The sequence below is a fragment of the Schistocerca americana genome, chromosome 4, assembly GCF_021461395.2.
Source record: "Schistocerca americana isolate TAMUIC-IGC-003095 chromosome 4, iqSchAmer2.1, whole genome shotgun sequence".
Classification (NCBI taxonomy): domain Eukaryota; kingdom Metazoa; phylum Arthropoda; class Insecta; order Orthoptera; family Acrididae; genus Schistocerca; species Schistocerca americana.
Window position 1 is genome coordinate 277,472,584 of NC_060122.1, and position 20,747 is coordinate 277,493,330.

At 41.3% G+C, this 20,747-nt stretch overlaps 1 protein-coding gene across 1 annotated transcript in view; it reads right to left on the reverse strand.

The window, feature by feature from the left end:
• The window catches only part of LOC124613401 (carboxypeptidase B-like), a 99,173-nt gene that overhangs the window by 61,186 nt on the left and 17,240 nt on the right, over positions 1-20,747 (reverse strand). Inside the window, exons 2-3 of the mRNA XM_047142104.1 lie at positions 17,506-17,715; positions 7,899-7,995 (exon numbers count right to left, since the gene is read on the reverse strand). Of these exons, the coding sequence (XP_046998060.1) occupies positions 7,899-7,995; positions 17,506-17,715 (307 nt within the window). The remainder of the gene's footprint in view (positions 1-7,898; positions 7,996-17,505; positions 17,716-20,747) is intronic.

A 20,747-nucleotide genomic window follows, 5' to 3' on the forward strand; every position in this document is an offset into this window, starting at 1 on the left:
CGATTACCTGCTCAATAAGAAAATCTCCCAAAATGTTCGACTTTGAGAAATATTCTCCCCACGGATACCACAGAAACTAAAAAATTTATTTCCATCCCTTTCCTGGGTAACTTATCGTATAGGATTAAACGTCTTCTAAATAAAAAATATAACTGTAACGTCTCCTTTTCTACAGATAACAGTTTAAAAAGAAATCTTGTACAGTCAGTAGAGATTGCCAGGGATTGGTTTTCTAATTCAGGTATTTACAAGCTAACCTGTAATAACTGCCCCTCTTATTATATTGGTCAAACCGGCAGAGCTGTGAAAACACGATATAAAGAACATCTGTTAGGTAAAAAAGGAACGAATATTCGTAACTCTACCTTTGCTGAACACCTCTTGATAACCGGCCATACGCCTAAACAGTTAGAAGACACGGTTATCCTACATAGACAGGTCAAAGGACGGAGACTAGATCTGTGGGAAGAGCTATTTATTTTTAAACATCTAGAGCTCAAAGACGGCAATATTCTGAATGATCAGTTGAACCTTGCCTGTAAACAATTTTTCGAAGGCTTTAAACCCGTACTGTGTAATATATAACATTAATGCTAGTAACCTCAGTAGTCTATTTCCTCAGGAAGCTATAATGCACTTTCAAATCTTCCAGTTTACTACCGTTTATATAATGTGTTCTTTTCACGATGTATGGCTGCTACTACAGCGGCCCTCATGTAATTTTCTCTTATTCTATATTACGTAGTAACTGGATTGTAGACCAGGTCTCGTAATTTTCTTAAAAGCCATTACTGATTGTTCTTGATGTTTTGACTCATATACGTTCTATGGGCTTCACTAATATGGTAATATAACTTTATATTTGGCTATATAGACCACTGCATGTAACTCACGGCGGAAGCGCCACCTGTCTTTTTGATGTATGTATCTACGTTATTGTTCCTATACCTCCCACAATGTCATAACGGGAGTGTTAAATGCTTGCCAATTTATTTATTATCACTCTATTTAAGAACGCATTTAATATTGATGTTTCAAATGTTACTTCAGTACGCCTATCGGCACATAGTTCGCGACATGAGCGCCACCTGCCCTGGCCGCTGTGCTACTACGCTGGCCGATTTTACTCAGTCGCTTAGGCGCTCTGCAACTTCTATGTACCTATTTTATTTGTTTGACAAACCCTGTTCTCAGGGCTATATTTTATATGATTAATGTAACTATGCAGATGTTTGCCTAAACGATAAGGACATATCACTTCATGTTATAATACTGTAAGTACCAAGAATCTTTCTCACATCTTGTAATACAATATTTTCCTAATATATGTTAAACTTTATTCTTGACTCAAGTTTCATACCTTAATATATATTACGATGTTCATTGTCCCGAGGCCGTCTTCTGAAGAAGATAGATTTATATCTATTGAAACCTAGGTAAAGATTACTTTATCCTTTGCAACTGGTCGGCTGTTCTTAGTCTGATTTACGTGGAACCGTTGCTGTAGCGCAGCTATGTTTAAAGTATTAAAATAAATGTTATTACTTTTATGTTGTAATTTCATGTACTGACACGTTCAATGACCTTGCAGATTTGCTCCTCAATTTGGTCCTACGGAACTTGACGTGTAAGTAAAATAAATAAATAAATAAGACAATGTTCCGCAACCGCAGAATTTTTAGGCCGAAATGAACGCGTGTGACGACGGCGCACGACGCATTAGTCTTGGACCATGCGAATCGTTTGTCCAGTATAATCTTCCTCGCAATGGCAGGGAATTTTCTAGACATCGGGTTTCCTCAAACGAAAATCACCCTTCACTGAGCCAAGCAACGATCTAGCCTTAGCTAGTGGACGGAATACACTTTTCATATTAAAGCTCTTTAAAATTCTTCCTAACGTTGAAGATATGCTTCCAGGTAGGACGTCACCTATTGGCTTGTATCTTCTGTTGGTTCCCGCGAAGGTCTGATCTGTAGAGCACGACGGATCTGATTGTCGGTATAACCATTATGCTTGAACGTTGCTGTTAGATGACCAAGTTGTGTCAAACTATTTGCATCTGAGATGGCGTAAGTTCTTTTTACTAATGTACGTAGAACCCCTTTGGGTTGGTACAATGGATGACAAGTAGATGCAGGAAGATACTGGTCCATATGCGTGGGCTTAGGTAAACACTGTGTTCTAGTGTCACATCATCCCTCCTGTGGACCAAGATATCTAAAAACAGAAGTTTTCCATCCTTTTCAACGTGAAGTTATTGTTGGGATGCAGACAGTTAACGATCCAGAACATCCTTCCCATGTGACCATACCATAAACGTATCGTCGACGTATCACCAAAAACAGGTATGTTTTAAGAACGCCGTCTTCAGTACTGTGTTCTCAAAATCTTTCATAAACAAATTGGCGACTATGTGGGATAATGGACTCCCCTTAGTCATTCCGTAAGTTTGTTCAAAGCATTTGTTATTAACTAGAAAATACGTCGACTCAATACATGGCAACAAAGCTTAGTTGTTTCTTCGTCCAATTTTTCAGCAATTAACTGCAAAGAATCTTCAAGAGGAGCTCTGATAAAAAGTGACACAGCATCGAAACCTACTAGCAGATCCGTGGGACTGTCACGCGGGACGGAGCCACACATTTGGGCTGAGTTAGAATGTCGCTTCCACTCCAGACCCCAGCATCCATCATCACTACTTACTCTGGTTCCGGGTCTTCAGTGAGAACATGCTGCCGTACGCCACAGACTTTCAGACACCTCACAGAAAGTGTCCCCAGCAGAGTTCAGGCGATTATAAAGGCGATTGGGTGGACACACTCCATATTAATGTCCAGTAATAGGTGTCCAAACACGTTTGATCTAATAGCGCAGCCTTACAGGAATTTCGCCAGAGCATGGAACACGTCTAGGATGATGTTGGATTTCAATGTATGTTGTATCTTGAACTGAAACTTAAAACTGGGATAAATACCACCGGTAGCAAGAAGTCTAAGGTTTGGGAGATAACATTGTCGCCACTGGTATAGCTTATCTGTGTTTAGTATTATCTTTTCTTATAAGTGCTTCAACAGTATGAAACACTAGTTCGAAATAACAATTAAAGTTATTAAACATCTTATTCCTTCCATCTTTATGTTTTCCCTCACACATTCACACTCAATACGGAAAAGATATTAATTATCCCAATACTTGCGCTTGTTCTACGATTTTTCCAGACTAGAAATGTTCGACTACGGCAATATCTGCTGCCAAAGAGGACATGTTGATCATTGGAACAGCGTGTGTAGTTGTATCTGGTTGTGAAAGGAATAAAGCATGCGCACACGACGAGAAAGAGGGATGCATCTACACGCTTGGCTCTTCTTGAGTGTGAGACGAACACAGAACACAGGTGCGCAACGACTAGGCGCAAGCTGCACAAGTGCAAAACCGAAGGTCAACTCCAGGATCTTTGAGAAAGACTCGCGGAAGAGCCTTAAAAGAAAAAAGAAAAACAAAAACATGGTGGATATTCTTAGTGTACAGATGGCTAGAATGCCTGACAAAAAAAAATGAAGCACCCAGAAGACATGGTCGGATATTAATGTAACTTGGTACACTACAAGTCAGTGGGCATGTAAATGATTGGAGTTGCAGTTCTCTGTGAAAGGTAGTACAGTCACTATATTGCATTAGTGTTATTCGTGTCTAGTGTTGTTACCAGGTTCTAGAGGTTATATAAGAAGTGCGAAAAGTGTTAAATGTGGAGTGATCACTGTGAAGGACATGAAAACGCCGTGTGCTCGTGTGAGACGGCGTTTCAGCAACTGACAGAGTCTGAAAGGACCTCATTGTGGGTCTGCAGTTTGTAAGTAGGCTGTTTAGGTTTTATGTTGGTAACGCCATGTAGCGCTCTATATGAAAATCACTGACAGTGCTGTGTGCAGTCTGTGGCTGGTTTGCGTCGTTGGAATTTGCTATTGTATGTTGGGCAGTTGGCTGTTAACAGCGCGTAGCGTTGCGCAGTTGGAGGTGAGCCGCCAGCAGTGGTGGATGTGGGGAGAGAGATGGCGGAGTTTTGAGAGAGGATGATCTGGACGTGTGTCCATCAGAGACAGTAAATTTGTAAGACTGGATGTCATGAACTGATATATATATATATATATATATATATATGTATATATATATATATATATATATAATGACTTTTGAACACTATTAAGGTAAATACATTGTTTGTTCTTTATCAAAATCTTTCATTTGATAACTATGCCTCTCAGTAGTTAGTCCCTTCAGTAGTTAGAATCTTTTGTTCAGCTGGCAGTATTGGCGCACGCTGTATTGCGGTAGTTTGAGAAACGAAGATTTTTGTGTGGTAAGTGAGTCATGAAATGTATAGGTTATTGTTAGTCAGGGCCATTCTTTTGTAGGGATTTTTGAAAGTCAGATTGCGTTGCGCTAAAAATATTGTGTGTCAGTATCAGCACAGTAATTCACTAATTTTTCTAAGGGGACATTGCAAGTTGACCGCCTGGTCTAATCGTGTAACATGTGGCACTTGCATCACGCTGGACTGCATGGAACATGGGGCCAGGCATACCCATCGTCAGGATACTTGTCGACCACGTCTGATCGCCACAAAGGAGGATCTTAACCCCTTTACATCGGCACCTGCCTACAAGGAACAAGTAGTGGACTCTGTAACACTGCGTAATCCCACACCATTGGTCGCTCACTACCAGCAAACAGACTATGGAATTACCGGCTCACACGTACGCTGCCTTTTACGCCGAAACACAAACGGTGCCGTGACCCAGAAGCTTGGACTGCTGATGAATTCCGTGATGAACTGCGGCTCTGAACCATCCTGGATGACAATCGTCGGCGGCCACGGCGGCGACCTGGGGAGAAGTACCATTGTTCCAACGCTTTGAGGAGATATGAAGGAGAAATTCCTGGCGACATGGTGTGGGGAATCACCTGGCATGATTTCAGGTCAGTGATTGAGGGAGCTCTGATAGCGTAACGATGACGAACATTGTTCGTGCTCATGTGTTTCCTCTCATGCTATAATATCCTGGTACGATTTTTCGACATGACAATGTTCATACACACTTGGAAAGTGTTTATCGAGCACCTGCAGGTAACTTTAATCTGTTCATAAACCACCTTGAAGCTGTACTGGCCCATTTAACAACCAAAAACAAAGAAATAGTGGTTGGTGGTGATTTCAGTGTAGATTTCCTTAAAGACTCTCCCAATAAGAACTTACCTGAGTTAGTAACACTATCATTGAATTTAATTCCCACTGTAAAGTTCCCCACTAGCGTAGCCAATTGCTCACAAACAGCCATTGATATTATCTTTATAGGAACCTCCAATGACCAAAATTATATTACAAAACCAATAAATAGTCAATGGCCTCTCAGACCATGACATGCAGTTCCTGCTGTTATGTTAATACTGAACAGGATATAAAATCTGTTAAATCTGAGCTCAAGAGGTAATCAATAAGCCAAAAATTGATTATTTTAGGACACTTCTATGAGACATTCACTGGAGTGATGTTTACAGTGCTCATGGCATGAATGAAAAATATAACATTTTTGCTAATAAAGTGCTTACCATATATGAACACTGTTTTCCCCCAAAACTAACCAAGGTTAGTCTACAAAGAAGCCATGGGTTACCCAAAGAATAGTGGTATCTTGTAAAACAAAAAGAAAACTGTATCTGTCAATACGAAACAGTTCTGATGTTGTTGCTGTAGCACATTACAAAAAATAGTGCAAAATATTAAAGACTTACAAGGAAAAAGTAGTAATATCAGATAACAAAATAAAGACAATATGGGATATAGTGAAGGAGGAGACCGGTCGAATCAGCCATGAAGAGGGACAAATAGCATTAAGAGTAAATGATACATTGGTGACAGATGTGTATAGCGTTGCAGAAATTTTTAATAAACATTTTATAACTGTTACTGAAAAGATGGGTTTGTCAGGTTCTATAGATGCTGCTAGGCAATATCTCAGAACAGACATTTCAAGTAACTTCCACAATATGAATTTGACCCTCACTACTCCAGCAGAAATAATGTCCATCATAAAATCTTGAAAATCAAAAACATCTAGTGGGTATGATGAAATATCAACAAAGTTAATTAAAGAATGCGATTCTGAGTTAAGTAACGTGGGGTCCCATAAGGTTCCATTTTAGGGCCCTTACTTTTTCTTGTGTATATCAATGACCTATCATCAGCAACAATACCAGATGCCAAGTTCGTTTTGTTTGCCAATGATACAAACATTGCAATAAATAGCAAGTGTAGTCTTAGAAAGATCGGCTATTAAAATATTTGTTGATATTAATGACTGGTTCCTAGCCAATTCTTTGTCACTAAACTTTGAAAAAAAAACACACTACATGCAGTTCAGAACTTGTAAGGGGTGTCCCACGAGTATACACCTAACATACAACGACAGGCAGATAGAAGAAGTGGACAGTGTTATTTCTTTGGATTACAGCTTGATAATAAATTCAACTGGGAGGAGCACATCACAGAACTACTGAAGCATCTTAACAGATCTCTACTTGAAATGCGAATTGTGTCAGACATATGGGAAATAAAAATGAAAAAGCTGCTTACTTTCATTCCATAATGTCATATGGGATTATTTTTTGGGGTAATTCATCAAGCCAAGCTAAAGTTTTCCAGGCACAAAAACGTGCAGTAAGAGTTATATGTGGTGTGAACCCAAGAACATCCTACAGAAGCCTATTTAGGGAACCAGGGGTACTAACTACTGCTTCCCAATATATTTATTCCTTAATGAAAAAACATTAAAATATATCATTAAAATATATCACTTTCTCAAACCAACAGCTCAATGCAAGGAATCAATACTAGAAATAAGAATAATCTTCACAAGGATTTGAAGTCACTTACTCTTGTACAAAAAGGTGTGCATTATTCAGGAAAAGGGTGTGCATTATTCAGGAAAAAGGTGGGCATTATTCAGGAACACACATTTTCAATAACTTGCCAGCAGCCATAAAAAGCTTAACAACCAATGAAATTCAGTTTAAACAAAGCCTAAAGGATTTATTGGTGGCCAACTCCGTCTACTGCATATATATGTATATATATATATATATATATATATATATATATATATATTTTCTGCCCAATTTCAGTGCAGTAATGTGTTCATTGTAAATAAGTGTATGTATGTGTGTGTGTGTAACTTCTGCACCATTTCAGTGCAGTAATGTGTTCATTGTAAATAAGTATTATAGTAGTTCTATTACAGGTTTACTACCTTATAAATAAATAAAAAACTTTTTTATTTTAAATTCAGTGCATTAGTGTCTCTAAAATTACTTTTTCATATAGTGGTCATTAAAAAAATGACGATCATTTCACTTGGAACCTTTGTATGAGTTGTAAATATTTGTCACGTATTATTGTTTTTTTGACATGTTTTACATCCTGGAGGACGTCCTCACTATGGATCAACTGGAATGAAAGTAAATTTAAGCTAATCTAATCTGATGTATATGGGGCCTGAAGATGGCATAATGAAATGCTTGCTTCAGAACAGATACGACCGCTTTATGACACATTTCCCAACTGAATCAGTACACGCATCCAGCTGGATGGGGAGCAACATAATTCTGATAAGAGGACTTATATTGCCATATTCTTTTCTCAATACACTTGATTTCGTGGTCACTCATTAAAATCACATACCTTTTTCTCCAGGGAAGATTCATTTCGTTTTTTCCTATGTTTCCGGGTGCATCACTTTTTTGTCAAGTAGAGTAATTTAAGTTACCCACGTTAACTTAGTGGCACACCACTGCGTAAACTTATGATTGTGAATTTGCACTTTTACCTTATGGTAACATACCTCATCATACTGAAGGTACTCGGTGAATGATATGCGAGACTCGGGGTTTTTAGAGACTGCTCTGGTCTGCGCCCGATGTCGCTCGTTTTCGAAGACCCTGCAAACCGACACTGAAACGTTATACACAGACTAAAAATCGCTTGATACAAAAATTGCATCGACAATGATAATAATTTAATTATAACGTCTACGATACCTATATAGAAACACCATAGCCCTGAACTGGCGATTATACACAGAGGACACTGGTCACAAATGTCCAGATGCGAGGTGAAAATTTCCTGTTAAAACATTATAGGTCCAGTATTTGCCGATCTTGAAGTTCCAGTCTGGGATGCGGAGAAATTATCCTACTGAAGGGAAGACAATGCCTGACGTACGATTGGTTGGTTGGTTTGGGGGAGGGGACCAAACAGCGAGGTCATCGGTCCCATTGGCATAGGGAAGGATGGGGAAGGAAATCAGCCGTGCCCTTTCAAAGGTACCATTCCGCCATTTGCCTGAAGCGATTGAGAAAAATCACGGAAAACCTAAATCTGTATGGTCAGACGCGAGTTTGAACCGTCGTCCATCCGACTACGAGTCCAGTGTGCTAACCACTGAACCAGCTCGCTCTGTCCTTACGTGCGATCGGCAGCAACGATGTTACCTGACCTAGCTCCATGATGCTTCACAAATAGATTTTCAATTTAATGATGGTCATGGTTGCATGTACTAGATATCAGGGACAACATTGCCCTGTCTGGCGAAATTACGTTGAAGAAAATGTTATCAACTACCGAGATACCGGTCTCCCGGTTAAAGAATTGGCCTCAATAGTGGAACGCTAAAACCAGCTAAATCTAACTGCCAATGAGAATACTGTTCTCTAGAATCGTCAACATAGTCTGAGGAAGTATAGCTAGTAATGTCGTTAACTCACTAGTCCGAAAATCGTGTAAAATTATCTAATTTGCTATGTCACTCAGTCATCATGTTTCAGAACACTATTTATAAGGATGAGAAGCAAACTATCCTTAAAGATACTATATGGTTTTTGCGCTCAAACCATTATCTACTGTAGATTATCGCAATAATTTTGCAACTTGCAATATGCATATGAGCTGAATTAAATACATTATAAGCCTGACAACAATATAATACAGCGTCTAGTACAATCGCTTTTGAAACTTATAAATGTCCGCAACAGTCACATCATCCTCTATCATATTTTGTAATTGCACAAAGAACTGGAAGACCAGTTGAACGGAATGAAGCCTCTCTATCACTCCCGAATGGATCGAGAGGACACTATCAGATTAATTACAGCACACACAGAGGCATTTGAACATTCTTGTAGGTGAATGGAACGGGAGGAAGCCCTAACATCTGGTACAATGGGAAGTACCCTCTGTCATTCATTTCACAGTACTTTGCACGGCATGCATGTACAGGTAGATCTAAATCAAGAGAAATGGAATGTAGTCGAATAAAATCTGGGGAAAGTGAGTGTATTGGATCAGGAGTAGACGAGGTTCGCTACATTAGCACCAAAGTAGGTGGCGATAGCAGACGTGGAGAGGACGTAAAACGTAGAATGGCAACAGCAAGAAAAGAGTTTCAGAACGAAAAAGAGACATATGTTCACACCGAATGCAAATTTAAATGTTTCTTCGTCTTTTCTAAAGGTAATTGTCTGAAGTGCAGCCTTATACGGAAGTGAAAGGTGAAAGACAAGCAGTACAAACAAGAAGGAAATAGAATCATTTAAAATATGATGCCACAGTAGAATGGTAAGTGTCAGATGGGCAGATCGAGTAACTAAAGAGGAGGTACTTATTCGAATTGGGGGGAAAAGAAATTTATGGAACAACGTGAACAACAATGGGGATCAGTTGATAGGATACATATTGATGCATCAAGTATTCGTCAGTTTGGCAACGGAGGAAAGTGTGTGCTGGAAAGGGGTCAAAATTTCAGACCGAAACCAATGCCAGACTACAGTAAGCACCTCTCCAGCAGTTATTCAGAAATGGGGAGGCTTCCACGGTATAGACTAGTGTGGAGAGCTACATCAACCGTGCTTTAGGACAGAGGACGACACCAACAACATTTCTACAATATAAAGAATATAGATAACCAGATTGTTGACTTGAACATCCACGAAGCGTTTGTAACGCAATGAAGAAGGTGTAATAACTCCCATATACAGCTGGGCAGGTAATAAAAATTATGGTTGTTTAATAACGGAAGCGTATCACCTCAATAACTATAAGCGTATTTACATACCATTACCCTGAAGAAATGGTAAATGAACATACAATAAGCTTCTTTAATTGTTTCTTCCGTTGAGAAAAGGAAGGTAATGTAGGAACAGACGCATTAATAAAATTGTCATCGGAAATATGTAAAGAATATGCCTGAGAACCTCTTTTTTTAATTATCTGAGTTGCGTGTATGTGCGTGTATTGAACCGGGGACCTAGAAACGACGGAGAGGCTTCGTCCTGCCGTAGCCCTCAGTGGTTCACAACCCCACAACATGCCACAGCAGGCCATCAACACCACCGCCGCCCAGGGGATGAGTTGTTGCACTATAGCACCATTTGTTTGAAAGCATTCCCTGTGTGCCTAACGCTTGTTTAACGCCCACGTATTTGAACAGGTTCGAAAATGTTAATTACGTGATACGATTAATGATCTACATGTGTGGGAAAGAGAAGTTGTTGTACATAAACATGGAAAACAAGATATCCATTAAGTTGGATATACACTACTGGCCATTAAAATTGTCATACCAAAAAGAAATGCAAATGATAAACGGGTATTGATTGGACAAATATATTACACTAGAACTGACATGTCATTACATTTTCACGAAATTTGGGTGCATAGATACTGAAAAATCACTACCTAGAACAACCACCTCTGACCGTAATAACGGCCTTGATACGCCTGGGCATTGAGTCAAACAGAGCTTGGATGGCGTGTACAGGTACAGCTGCCCATGCAGCTTCAACACGATACCACAGTTCATCAAAAGTAGTGACTGGCGTATCGTGACGAGCCAGTTGCTCGGCCACCACTGGCCAGACGTTTTCATTAGTGAGAGATCTGGAGAATGTGCTGGCCAGGGCAGCAGTCGAACATTTTCTGTATCCAAAAAGGCCCGTACAGGACCTGCAACATAAGGTCGTGCATTATCCTGCTGAAATGTAGGGTTTCGCAGGGATCGAATGAAGGGTGGAGCCACGGGTCGTAACACATCCGAAATGTATCGTCCACTGTTCAAAGTGCCATCAATGCGAACAGGAGGTGACCGAGACGTGTAACCAATGGCACCCCATGCCATCACGCCGGGGGTTACGCCAGTATGGCGATGACGAATACACGCTTCCAATGTGCGTTCATCGCGATGTCGCCAAACACGGATGCGGCCACCATGATGCTTTAAACAGAACCCGGATTCAGCCGAAAAAATGACGTTTTGCCATTCGTACACCCAGGTTCGTCGTTGAGTACACCATCACAGGCGCTCCTGTCTGTGATGCAACGTCAAGGATAACCGCAACCATGGTCTCCGAGCTGATAGTCCATGCTGCTGCAAACGTCGTCGAACTGTTCGTGCAGATGGTTGTTGTCTTGCAAACGTCCTCATCTGTTGACTCAGGAATCGAGACGTGGCTGCACGATCCGTTACAGCCATGCTGATAAGATGCCTGTCATCTCGACTGCTAGTGATACGAGGCCGTTGGGATCCAGCATGGCGTTCCGTATTACCCTCCTGAACCCACCGATTCCATGTTCTGCTAACAGTCCTTGTATCTCGACCAACGTGAGCAGCAATGTCGCGATACGATAAACCGCAATCGCGATAGACTACAATCCGACCGTCATCAGAGTCGGAAACGTGATGGTAGGCATTTCTCCTCTTTACACGAGGCATCACAACAACATTTCACCAGGCAACACCGGTCAACTGCTGTTTGTGTATGAGAAATCGGTTGGAAACTTTCCTCATGTCAGCACGTTGTAGGTGTTGCCACCGGCCCTAACCTTGTGTGAATGCTCTGGAAAGCAAATCATTTGCATATCACAGCATCTTCTTCCTGTCGGTTAAACTTCGCGTCTGTAACACGTCATCTTCGTTCAGTAGCAATTTTAATGGCCAGTAGTGTAGCTACTCTGCCGATCTGAGTGCATCTATAAAGATGTAATTAAGAGCTATCCACTACCACAAGACCAATTTTAAGGTGTTCCCCAGCTATACCGGTATATGAACTTCAACACAATCAGCACTTATTGTATAAACCGTAGAGTATCTTCCTCTGCACCTGACGATGATCCGCGTTATTTTATATTTTTTACTTGCTGCCATCTAAATTTAACCTCCAACTTAATGATTAGGAAAGAGTTTGTTTGCGTAATTTTAAATTGTACACTGACTTAAAATGAAGCTAATTTCGTTTTTTCATATTCTAACATGTCTTACCAGCAAAAGGAAATGCTTAAAATTAACGATTTATGTATTAAGAATGAAGGAAGGTAGGAAAGAGTTTATATTTGTAGACTACCACCACCAAAGCTGCCTTGGAGGGAGTACCTACGAAAAAAAAAAAAAGACATTGAGCCTCTCGCTCCTGGGCAGCAACTGCCTGATCTGCTACAACTTCTCGCTATTCTAGGGCGAGGATCTCAGCTAGCGTGGTTCCCCATCTAGGTTAGTTATATTGTCGAAATAGTGTGCCAAGAAGGCAGTCGGGCAACTTAGCCGCGTGTCGCTTATCTAGGACGACCTGTGGGATCTTCTATATTAATAGTACGGCTGGTCGCGTCCAAAGCGATTCAGATGATGTACATTCTCACAAGTCAATATTTTCAAATATGTTTCATTGCTGCAAATAAACCAAAGTACGCACCTTATATGTTATAAGCTATATGAGGGTAAACAGATTGCATTTTGAATTTAACTTGTTCATTTTCTTCTATGGTTCATTCCTGGAACAGACTATACTTATGAACCAGTGCACGACAGGATCTACACAGCACAGCATAAAAAGTTAAGCACCCAGAAGACTCGGTCGGCCGTCGTTGTAACTTCGAATACGTACTCACCATCGGCGGATACGTAAATGACTAGAGTTGCAAGTCTCTGTGACAGACAGAACTGGCACCAGAGTGAACTAATGCTGTTCGTGTTTAGCGTTGTTACCAGACCTGGGAAGATGAATAAAGATGCATAAGGATCGGGAAAAACACCAGACGTTTTGATCACGGTGAAGAACAGGGAGACATCGCCTACTCGTGATAGACTGTGTCATCAGCACCTGACAGAGTTGGAATGAGGCCTTGTTGTGAGTCTTTGTTTGGCCGGCTGGTCGAATCGTGCAATATCCAGATTTGTGGGACTTTCGTATGTGACACTGGCCTGATAGTGAATTGAATGGAACTTCAGGGCAGGTATAGTCGGGGTCAAGATTCCGATCGCTCACATCTGACCACCACAAGGCAGGATCACCTTGTTGTGCACAAAACACAAGGTATCCCTCTGACGTCTGCGCCTGTCATCCAAGAAGTAATAGACTCCCCATAAGATTCTGGGTCATCCTGCACCATTGGCCAGAGCCTAGCGGCAGCCAGACTAGAGAACAACTGTGCCACCTGTTGGCTGCTGTAAACACAACACAAACGGCTGCGGTTGGAGTGGTGTCATGACCGGGACCCAAACACTGCTGATACATGGTGTCGCACCGTGTTCAGCGATGGACCGCGGTTCTTGCATACCCCAGATATCAGTTTGTGAGTATGACGGAAATCTGCGGAGGGGTCCCAGGGGTCCAATGTTTTGAATAGGGGAGAGAGCTTAGTGGTGTTTCTTCAGGTACCATGGTGACTACAGCTCACTATTGGTAGTGACTGGGGGAACAATGGTAACTCATTGATACCATGTGTCCTCATTTATTGCCTTTAATGCGACAATATCTTGGTGCCATTTCTCAACAGGAAAATACTCGTCCACACATGGCACGTATCTGTCTGAACTATCTGTGTGACTTTGGGGTACTTCTGCGGCCAGCAAGGTGGACAGTGTGTCTCCAACATGACACAAAAGCCGCAGGATTGGCGATCTTTTACAGAGCTCAAAGTTCAGTGCGGGCTTAAATGCAAGATTTTTATAATAGTTCCCACAACGGAACTTTGTCTCGACACCAGACAGAAAATCGAAAGAAATTATGGTCATATGTAAAGTATACTAGTGGCAAGACGCAACCAATGTCCTCTCTGCGTGATAGGAATAGGAATAGTATCGAAGACAGTGCTGCTAAAGCAGAGTTACTAACTACAGCTTTCCGAAATTCCTTCACCAAAGAAAATGAAGCAAATACTCCAGAATCCGAATCAAGAACAGCTGCCAACAGTAGTAACTTAGAACTTGATATCCTCGGAGTAGTGAAGCAACTTAAATCAATTAATGAAAGCCAGCCTTCTGATCCAGACTGTATACCCATTAGGGTCCTTTCAGAGTATGCTGATGCAATAGCTCCGTACTTAACAATCATATTCAACCGTTCTCTTGATGAAAGATCCGTACCCAAAGATTGGAAAGTTACACAGGTCACACCAGTATTTAAGGAAGTCGAGTAATCCACTAAATTACAGGTCCATATCATTAAAGTCAATATGCAGCAGCATTTTAGTACGTATTTTGTGTTGGAAAATTATGACTTACCTCGATGAGAACGGTCTTTGACAGCCTGTCAATGCGAATTTAGAAAACATCGTTCTTGTGAAACGCAACTAGCTTTTTACTCTCACGAACTGTTAAGTGCTATTGGCAAGGGATTTCAAATTGATTCCGTGTTCTATATTTCCAAAAGCCTTTTGCACTGTATATCACTAGCGACTTGTAATCAAATTGGGTTTTTATGGAATATCGACTCTGTTATGCGACTGGATTCGTGACTTTCTGTGAGAGAGGTCACAGACTGAAGTAACTGATGTTAAGTCATCGAGTAAAACAGAAGCGATTTCTCGCGGTTCGCAGGGTAGTGTTATAGGCTCTCTGAGTTCCTTATCTATGTAAACGATTTAGGAGACAATCTAACCAGCCGTATGATACTGTCGTTTATTGTGTAGACAAGTCATCAGAAGATCATAACAAATTGCAAAAGGATTTAGAGAAGCTACCTGTACGGTGTGAAAATTGGCAATTGACCTTAAATAATGAAAAGTATGAGGTCATGCAAATGAGTGTTAAGGGGCTCCGGAAAGGCTCAAAATCATGAAAAGTTCAATTTTTACTTTTTTGCGTTTTCTGAATCTGCAGACTATTACCTTTTAATAGATATATAATTTATTCAATTCCGAAGACTACAGTTATTTTTAAATTTTTTTTGAAATGTGTTCTACATGGGCGTGACCCACTGTGGCGCTGTTAAACTGCTGTCAAATGGTGTTATTATTAACGTCCGTGTTCATCAGGTACATTTTAGTGATGTGAGATAAAGTATATGCAATAATGGAGGTGATAAAACCTATTTTCAGAGACTTAGCAGCACCTGAACTGTTGAAAAAGTGTATTCACGGAAAAACTCAAAACCCCAATGAAAGTGTAAATAGTGTTATATGGTCGAGAATCCCCAAGACTGTATTTGTTGGAATAGAAACACTTCACTTTGGTGTGTATGATGCTGTTGCGACTTTCAATGATGGCAACATTGTAAGGTGCAAGGTATTTAGAAATATGGGAATGAAGATAGGTTCTAACATGGTACGAGCGATTCTTGGTTTGGACAAGGAACGCCTTCGGGCTGCAGACAGGGCTGTAAAGAGTCTAGAAATACAAGCAAGAGTAAACAGGGGGAGGAACAAGAGGAAGCTGGAGGAGGAGTTTGCAGAGGATGAAGATAATCCATCCTATGGACCTGGAATGCACTAAAAAGTTAATCCAATCTTTGTCGCTCGATTCCCAAAACTTTTATTTTCTCATACTAATTACATGTTTTCTAAGGATCTTCCAAACATATTTGTTTCAAACTTTCAGTAAATGTTACACAGTACCTTCTGCATAATTTAACACAGCCTTTTTCCAAAAAACTGTATATTTTTGAATATATAAATAAAAAATTGCAAAAAATGTTGTGAATTTTCATTACAATTGAAAAAAAATCATCTTTAATAACTGAACTAAAATTTTGTAAAATCCGTGTGTTAAGTTGTAGCCCATATTCCAATAAATAATCTGTAAAAAGTTCAACTTCCTACCTCAAATACTTTGTGAGGAAAGATGTAATTTATAAGCGTTATTTTAACATTGCAAGTATAGGGCGTTCCGGAGCCCCTTAAAAGGAATGCGTTAAACTTCGGATACACGATAAATCAATGAGACCTTAAGGCCGTAAATTCAAGTAGATTCTTAGGAATTAAAATTACGAACAACTTAAATAGGAAAGAACGCATAGAAAATGCTGTGGAGAAAGTGAACCAAAGAGTGAGATTTATTGACAGAACACTTAGAACATGCAACAGATGTACAAGAGAGACAGCCTACACTACGCTCGTCCGTCCTGTTTTGGAGTACTGCTGCGAGGTATTGCATCCTTAACAGACAGAATTAACGGATTACATCGAGAAAGTTCAAAGAAGAGCAGTACGTTTTGTATTATTGAGAAATAGGGGAAAGAATTTTGGGTGGACATCATTAAAACAAAGGTGTTTCTCGTTGCAGCCGTATGTTATCACTAAATTTCAATCACCAACTTCCTCCTCCGAGTGTGAAAATATTCTGTTGATGCCGACCTACATGCGCAGAAAGGATCATCTTAATAAAATAAGGGAAATCAGAGCACGCACGGAAAGATGTAGATGTTCGTTTTTTCCTCGAGCTGTTCGAAACTGGAATGATAGAGAATTATTGTGAAGGTGATTAGATGAACTCTCTGCCAGGCACTTAAGTGTGATTTGCAAACTATCCATGTATATGTAGATGTAGATGTGTGGAACCAGCTCGAACGTGAACTCCGTCCCAAGACCGATATCCAGGATACTAAGGACCAGTTGCAACAGTTTTTGGCCAGCTTGCTTCAGTAACAGGGTCACACAAACGACATATTACTTGGTGCTCCGTACTCTCCCAGTTTTGCAAACAACCGATATTTCACCCATATATTAGTTGCCGTACCCTGCGCTCTTGGTAAGAACTTTAATAATTAATATAACCTTACTGAGCAAAGAGATGCTTTGTGTTTGCTACTAATTACGATACAGATCGTGTACAAATTATGTAGTGTGGTTGCCTTTGGCAGCCCTCTCATCCTGGCGCCACAAGCGGCTAGTTGAGTTGCTTGGCCCTTAAACCTTCTCTGCTTAGGTGACGATACGCCGGCTTCGTGACACCCTTTCAAACCGAATGCATGTGTCCAGGCCAGAGCGAGGTACAACGTTACACTGATAAGTGGGCTCGCGCTGCCAAATTCTTTGAAAATTTGATTCTACTTTGCTATCACTGAAAGAACTTCACATGGCCACTTAACCTTCCCTTCTGCGAGCTTCACATTTCTTGACAGGATGTGTTGAGAACAGTGTCAGTCTGTCGGATCAAAGCGTGTGTGAGAGAAAGGAAAACTCACTCTTCGAGGTCGTTGATCAGCAGCTGGTGCTCCACTCTGTGGCGGTAGAGATGCACCAGGAATTCTCGCTGCAAGTGTGGAGGGACCCTCACGTCCACAGGGTGGCCAGCGAGGTGCGCCTTCGACCAGAAGTCGATGCCCTCGCGCTGCCGCCACTCTGCCACGACGGGCAGCTGCTCCTCCGTGGGCACCAGTCGGTACACTTTGTGTCTGTACGAAGAACGCAGCCATTAGACTATCGTCCAAACGCTAAGCACAATGAAGAAATTAAGGCATATTTCTGAACAGCTAAGAGACACAAGGTAATCATAGCAAAACGTAATATTAGTCATCACAAGGAGGTGTCACGCTAATATGGTGTAACACCCCCTCTAGCCTGACCACAAGGACTACACTCCACAAGTTTTTCAGGTATACCATATTCATTTGAAGCCAAAGAATCATTACTAGAATCAGTGACTCTGCCAAATTGTTATAATATTGGTTGCTACGTTTCACTCGCTGTCCCAAATAGCCTCCGAAATTTTCTGTGGGACTGAGATCAGATGATTTAGCGGGCCCGTCGACTTGCGAGAGGGTGCCTGAATGTCCGACAAACCGGGAACGTATAGGTGCTGCTCTTTATCACTCATGTTGTCGTCTTGCAACATCTACGGTCCACAGCTTACTCGTCACGGGGATGTAGAAGTAAAGACAGCAATTGGTCACCTGGAAAGGTGGGTGAGTAGGACCAAGTCATGGTAGGAAAAAACACCCCAAAATGTCACTTTAACAACTCCGGTCTGACCAACACACATGCACACTCCAGGTTAAATTTATCTTTGAAGGTCAATACTTTCCACGTCTTACATCTCTTGAAGAGGAAAGTCGTCAGACCAGACTATGAGGCGTGTTTTTTAAGTAAGGTCCATTTGAACGTAAGTACAAAACGATAGGTTATTTCAAAAAAGTAAATTTATTTTCAGGAAGTACATACTTCACTCTGTTTTTCGACATAGTTGCCAAGTATGTTCAAACACGTATCATACCTCTCAACCAGTTTTAAAATACCCTCTTCATAAAAACTTACCACCTGCTCCGATAACCAAGAGTTCACTGCCGTTTTCACGCCGTCGCCATCATTGTAACAGTTGCCACTGAGGTGTTGTTTGAGGTGGAGGAACAGATTGTAATCGCTCGGCGCAAGATCAGGACTGTAGGGTGGGGGGTCTACAACTTCCCAGCCAAAACTGTCCAACAAATCGAGAGTCTGACCTGCAGTGTGAGGTCTTGCAATATCATGGAGAAGGACAATTCCCTTTGCCAGCATGCTGCGTCTTTTGTTTTGAATCGCTCTCCGTAGCTTTCTCAGGGTTAGGCAGTATGCTTCTGCTTTGATAGTGGTTCCTCGTTGCATGAAGTCGACCAACAAAACACCATGCCTATCCAAAACACCAAATGGTCCTAATGGCTCTGATCACTATGGGATCTGAGGTCATCACTCCCCTAGACTTAGGACAACTTAAACTTAACTAACCTAAAGACATCAAATACATCAATGCCCGAGGCAGGATTCGAACCTGCGACCGTATCGGTCGCGCGGTTCCAGACTGAAGCGCCTAGAATCGCTCGGCCACTCCGGCCGGCCAAAACACCGACACCATGATTTTGCACTGGGACGGAGTCTGTTTGGTCTTCACCTTTACAGGTGAGTGTGTGCGTCTTCATTCCATGCTCCGTTGCTTTGATTCGGACGTTATATGAAAACCCATGTTTAGTCTCCAGTTACGATCTGACTTAAGAAGCCGTCACCTTCTTCATGATAACGAGTCAAGAACTTCATCACACACTCAAAACTTTGATTTTTGTGGTCCTCTGTTAGGAGTTTCGGGACCCAATGGGAGCACAGTTTCCTAAAGTTTAGGTGTTCAGAAACAACGCTGTGAAGCACTGATCTCGACACGTCAGGAAATTCGTTTGAGAGACCTGTTAATGTGAAGCGTCTGTTCTCAAGAATCCTCGATTCAACTGAAGCCACCAAATCGTTTGTAATCAAAGAAGGGCGACTGGAGCAGTCCTCATCATGGACGTTGTCACGGCCATCTTTGAATTCTCGAACCCACTTACGCACTTTGGTTTCACTCACAACAGTATCAACGTACACTTCGCAAATCTGTCGATGAATTTCTGTAGCAGACAGGTTCCTTGGTGACAAAAACCGTATCATCGAGCGAACCTCACACGCGGCGGGCGAGTTGGTAGTCTTAAACATTTTTAAAGCACAGAACAGAACTGTACAGGTTAGCTACAGAGCTGAAGCTAAGCACAGTTGTTCCCGAGGCATGCCGGTACACGACGCACGCACTCGTTGCGGTATGAGCGCGAACTACTAGTGTCTACAACAAAACGGACCTTACTTAAAAAAACACGCCTCGTACATGCCAGCTACTACTGTACATGCCAGCTAGCTACTGTCCAGTTGATGTGTCGTCTGTTTCCGCCGAGGCCGATGCAAATGGATAATGTGACTAAAAAGAAGGGAACATGCAACAATTGCGCTCTTGGAAAGTCACACTCAGGGCTGCGGACCTCATACATGTAATTCCGTTTGTGGGGCGGCGGATAAGTTTGTAAAAATAATTTGCTGCATAAACACTTGCATGTTGGATCAGTTTCTGGCTTTTAGAATGTTGTTAATGCTGTCTTCCGCCGTTCTCAACACTGGCTCTCTATTTACTTTTTGGCACCCAGAAAGTGATTTAATAAAACATGGAACCAGTAATTAGAGATCCCAGTGCCCACTTTATCTGAGAATGTTATTATAGCTGCAGCTTATAGCTCTGAGGAATTAGGAGATTGTCCAGGATTTCTAATCAAAAACGGTTTTCCAAAATAGTTGAGTGTATTCTGAAATTCACTGATAAAAACCACAAGTATCCCTACAACCTAACTAACAGAGCAGTTCAGAGTCTAATGCGCTGATGCAACTATAAATGTCCGAATTAAATGTTAAAAAGAATGCTCGCCATAATTTAATGAAAATACTTCATCAAACGCCACGCTAAATATTTGGTAGAATGTCTGTCCCGCGACGGCACGTGAAAATACGACAATACGCAAACTGAAACTAGATAATGAAAATCATCCCAGAATTAACACTTCACTTGAAATGTTTTTATGGTTCCGCGCATCTCTAGTAACTTAATACGGCACCCGAGGCAGTTTGTAGCAGAGACACTGATGCGCCGCGACTCCCGACACAG